We start from the raw sequence: 4985 nt of genomic DNA, 5'->3' as shown, positions 1-4985 counted from the left end.
CCCCCCCCCCCCCGGTCCTCTCTGTGCCCATTCTGTGTACTGTGTGAAGGTTCAGGGTCATACAGGTGTTCTGTTGCTCCTCCCCATGCATCTTCAGGTGAGGCCACACACCTGTGTGTTGTCCACACCTCGCCCTCCCCCGAAAGGTTTCACTGTACTTGTTCTCTCCTATATGAATGTCATGAATGAATCACCAATCCCCAGATTCCCTGGCAAACGCCTATGCTGTCAGACAGAGCCTGTGAAAACAGCCTAAATCAAGCCTGTCCTTTGCAAAAGAGATTTCCGACTTAAGCATGCAGACTGCGGAAATGAGCAGGAATCTTCAGGAAGTGGAGAAGACCAAGAAGCAAGTGGAAAGAAAAGTCAGACCTCCAGGCTGCCCTAGAAGAGATGGAGGCAAGTGTCTGGGATGTGAAGGAGGGCGGGGCACTGAGGAAGGGGACTAGACCACCCCCAGGGGCCCTTCCTGCAGGAGGCACGGGGGCTCCAATGGGAAGAATCCAGCCCCACCCCTGCCCTGGGTGGCGGGGGTTGGGGGGGGACCAGCTGCTCTCTGCTGCTTGTCTCCTGGGTGTCCTCTAGTCCATCGTATTTCTCCTACTGAATAAATAAACTTGTTCATTATGTCCTCAACGTCTTCCTCTCAGAAAGCAAGAACTCAATCACCAAACATCCTGAGAGCCAGCTTAAACAGAGAGTTGCACACGGTCATCTTTGGCTGTTGGGAATTCTGTGTGGTCCAAAGAGTGCAGTATCCTGATGTAATCATCAGTTGTGGCCAGTGAGGGGCGAATGCTTAAGGCGTTCTAGGGAAATCTGCACTATGCAGGATAACAGGAGAGCAATTCCTCTGTCTTTCTCTGTCTTTTTTGAGAAGAGGTTGGCTCCTGACTTATGGTCACTATTTAAAAAGACACAGTAATCAAAATTTTTACTAATTGAAAACAATGCTCTCTGTCCTCCTCAAGACATAAGATTGTTAACAACAAAGTTTCAGTTCTAGTTCCATTACTAGTAACAATTTGGGAGCAAACTGACCTTTTTGAGTACTGTTCTATTTATTTGTAAAATGAGTCTAATAATACCCATTTTATCATAATTGGGATGAAAAACCTCATTCAAGAAGGTGGCTGCCCCTGGCAATCCCTATCACTCCTTTACTTTTATCAGGGTTCCTTGGAGCATGAAGAGAGCAAGATTTTGCGTGTCCAGCTAGAGTTGAACCAGGTGAAATCTGAGCTTGACCGCAAGATCACTGAGAAGGACGGAGAAATCGAGCAGCTGAAAAGAAACAGCCACCGGGCAGCAGAGGCCATGCAGAGCGTGCTGGCTGCTGAGATCCGGAGCCGGAATGATGCTCTGAGGCTGAAGAATAAGATGGAGGGGGACCTCAGTGAGATGGAGATTCAGCTGGGCCACTCCAACCGCCAGGTGGCAGAGACCCAGAAACACCTGTGCTCAGTCTGGAGCCAGCTCAAGGTGAGTGCACGGCCCCTGGAGGACCTGGCGGGACCTCAGCCTGCCCTGGGCTCCGGTCTCACTCCTGGTTTCTCATGAAGGACTCCCAGCTGCATCTGGATGATGCCCTGAGGGGCAATGAGGACCTCAAGGGGCAGCCGGCCATCGTGGAGCGCAGGAATGGCCTCTTGCTGGAGGAGCCGGAGAAGAGCAAGGTGGCCCTGGAGCAGACGGAGTGGACCCGTAAGCTGTCGGAGCAGGGGCTGCTGGATGCCAGCGACCGCGTGCAGGTCCTTCGCTCCCAGGTGTGTCCATCCTCACTCCACCCAGGGTCCACCATGGAGGCAGGCAGGGCCCAGGCTTGATGGAAAGGAGTTCCCACCACTCCTTCCAGGCTAGAGGTCAAGACAAACTTTCATTAGGCCTATTTCTTGGAATAACTTTGTCTCTAGATGGACAGATTGCTGAGCTTTCTTTTATCTGAAGATAAACGAGCATGGGGAAATCAGAGCAAGGAATGACGAATTAATTGCATAAAAGGGCTGGAAAACGCTTCACAGAGGCAGTAACATATAAGCTGAAAGCTTAGAAAATTAGGATTGTCTTTTGAAATAATTACTTTTAGGAAAGTTAAAGAATTCCTTGTTTCATTTTTTACTTTTTTGGACCACGCCACATGGCATACGGGATCTCAGTTCCCCAACCAGGGATCAAACCCGCGCCCTGCGCGGTGGAAACACAAAGCCCTAATCACTGGACCGCCAGGGAATTCCCCCAAAATTACTTGCTTTAAAAACTATTTTTTGAATTAGCCAAAAAAATAGAAAAATACCAACCATATTGTTAGCAGTTTGGGATCTCTTATTCTAGACTCGTTTCTATACATAAATGATATTTTTTGTAAACGTGATCAATCCTTTTGCAACTTTTTTTCATTTAACAACGTGTTGTGAACATATTTCTATATTTTAGGGGTTTTTTTGGTTTTGTTTTGTGTCCGGAGCCTTTGCGGTACGCGGGCCTCTCACTGCTGTGGCCTCTCCCGTTGCGGAGCACAGGCTCCGGACGCGCAGGCCCAGCGGCCATGGCTCACGGGCCCAGCCGCTCCGCGGCACGTGGGATCTTCCCGGACCGGGGCACGAACCCGTGTCCCCTGCATCGGCAGGCGGACTCCCAACCCTTGCGCCACCAGGGAAGCCCTACGATACAGTTTTTTAATGGCAGAAAAGCAGTCCATTTTAGTTGTGTATTACGGCACTTCTATTTAATCAGTCTTCTACGGTTGTATATTTTTAGACTGTTCCCAATAAAAATTTTTATGATTAGAAGATTGTAGGACAAACTTCTTCATAACTAAATTTTCACATATATCCATGGTTACTATTTCCTTAATATTCCTAAAAGTAGGTAAATTCCTGGAAGTATATATTCATGGTCAAAACAGCAAAGACATTTATGATATGTTGTAAACCGGTCTTTAACAAAGTTGTCCCAATTTTTATTCCCATGGGGAAAATATGTGAGAGTGCTTAGCTATTATTTTTTTTAATCTTCACCAATTTTATGGTTGAAAATGCCTCATTTTAAAAATTCTTATTTCTTTGATTACTAATGAGGTGGAACATTTTGTCATATTTGTTGGCTATTTGTATTTCTTCTGGTGTGTCTTAGCTATTTGTACTTTTGCCCTTTTTTCTTAATGATTTGTCTTTTTTACATATTAAGGAAGGAAATATCTTTTCAGTAATGCACATTGCAAATGTTTTCTCGTTTGTCATCATCCTAGCAACTCTATGTACAACGTTTTGATCATGAGAATTATTTTTCATTTCACAGTTATGTCAACCATTTCCTTGTTCCAGCACGTTTAACTAAATAATCTATCCTTCCTCAAATATTTGAATGTCCACATTTATCATTTACTCAGTTCTTTTATGTACAATTCTCGGGCCTGTTTTGGGATATCTGTCCCATCAAAAATGAAAGCATCTTTTTAATTTTTTTCACCTGTGTGAAAAATAAGAACTGGAACATTCTCGAGATTGACTTCTTTCCCCACCCAACCCTCTCCCTTCCAATCGTTGTAAGTGTCCAAATGTAGCCCGAACCTCTTATCTAATTTTTCTTGTAGAACACGTGCCTGATAAATAGCAAGAAAAAACTGGAAGCTGACATAGCCCAGTGCCATGCAGAGGTGGAGAACTCTATCCAGGATTCCAAACACGCAGAGGAGACAGCCAGGAAGGCCATCACGGACGTGAGCTCCATTCTTTCTTATCAGAGATGCTGTCTGGAGATGAGAAAGGGGCTTCTAAGCCAGGACCTGCAAGTAGGTTTCCTCTTCTCACCCCAGCATTCAGTCAGTGGCGGCTTCCTGGAGAGACGGAAGGAGATGGAGCCTCAGCAGAGGCCAAGTGGGAGGGGAGCCATGCAGAATCAGTGGTGGCTGCGGGAAGGAGGAAAGCATCAGCATGCCTAGTACCAGCCTCACAGCATCCTCTGTGTGCCCGCATAGCAGGGGTGGGTGGCCCACTGATGCCTCCTGTGAACTTAACCAGGCGGCCATGATGGCCGAGGAGCTGAAGGAGGAGCAGGACGCCAGCGCCCACCTGGGGCGCATGAAGAACCTGGAGCAGACGGTGAAGGACCTGCAGCACCGCCTGGACGAGGCTGAGCAGCTGGCCCTGAAGGGCGGGAAGCAGCAGATCCAGAAGCTGGAGGCGCGGGTAGGGTGGCAGGAGAGGACTCTCACTCCCAGAGTGACACCAGTTCTGCCACCTCTGGCAGAACCACAGTCCAGAAACTTAGGTGGCGGGGAGTCGACTGTAGGTTCAGTTTGAGGACCACTTGTGAGAATCCCTGTGAGCCAAATGTCCCCCTACTTCTCCCTCTCCGGTCCCTACACCCCAAGACACACACAAACCCACTTTCGAATGCGTATCCCTCGATACCTACAATGTAATGACATTTCAAATGTTCACATTCTGCTTTTATACAGATTCAGATCTACATAAATGGAGGGGGAAACATACCTTACAATCCTAAGATGACACGTTTTGGTGCAATTTACATTTTGGACCAGGCTCCACTTTGATAAACAATGGCCCGTCCTACATAAGATACGCAGTCTCCCTTGCCCTCCCATTCCGGGATCTCATTTCCTTCCCAGATTTCCTAAGGTCGAAACACAACTTGCAATTCTGCTGCCTTTCTCACTCCATCCTAAATGCAGGGCGGCTGGCGTTTCCCCCGGGCTAACTCGCCAGCAAAGTGCGATCCACACGCAGGACAGTCCTGATTTTTCTTTCCCTGGGAGCGTATTTTGTAGTTTTTAGTTTCTTTGCTGGTGGTTCCCTTTGTTTCCTATACCTCTTGCTTTTCCCATTAGACCCTGGATGGTTTGTTTCATTTGTTTTTCTAAACAGGCTGCATTACCCATTTGCAGTTTGGAGAAGGGCTCGGAGGAAGAGGATATTAAACTGTCTCTGCTGTTCCCCCAGAGAAGGGGCACGAAAGAGGGAAAG

The 4985-nt window shown here is 47.5% G+C and overlaps 1 protein-coding gene across 1 annotated transcript in view; it reads left to right on the top strand.

Annotated features, from left to right (window-relative positions):
• The window catches only part of LOC103086179 (myosin-8), a 101965-nt gene that overhangs the window by 89420 nt on the left and 7560 nt on the right, over window positions 1–4985 (top strand). Inside the window, 6 exon segments of the mRNA XM_007457859.1 lie at window positions 280–358; window positions 360–399; window positions 1174–1482; window positions 1563–1766; window positions 3593–3718; window positions 4020–4220. Coding sequence (XP_007457921.1) covers window positions 280–358; window positions 360–399; window positions 1174–1482; window positions 1563–1766; window positions 3593–3718; window positions 4020–4220 — 959 coding nt within the window.

The sequence above is a fragment of the Lipotes vexillifer genome, unplaced genomic scaffold (genome assembly GCF_000442215.2).
Source record: "Lipotes vexillifer unplaced genomic scaffold, Lipotes_vexillifer_v1.1 scaffold611, whole genome shotgun sequence".
Taxonomy (NCBI): Eukaryota; Metazoa; Chordata; class Mammalia; order Artiodactyla; family Lipotidae; genus Lipotes; species Lipotes vexillifer.
The sequence above is the reverse complement of the archived record's forward strand: the minus strand, read 5'-3'. Positions and strand labels throughout refer to the sequence as shown.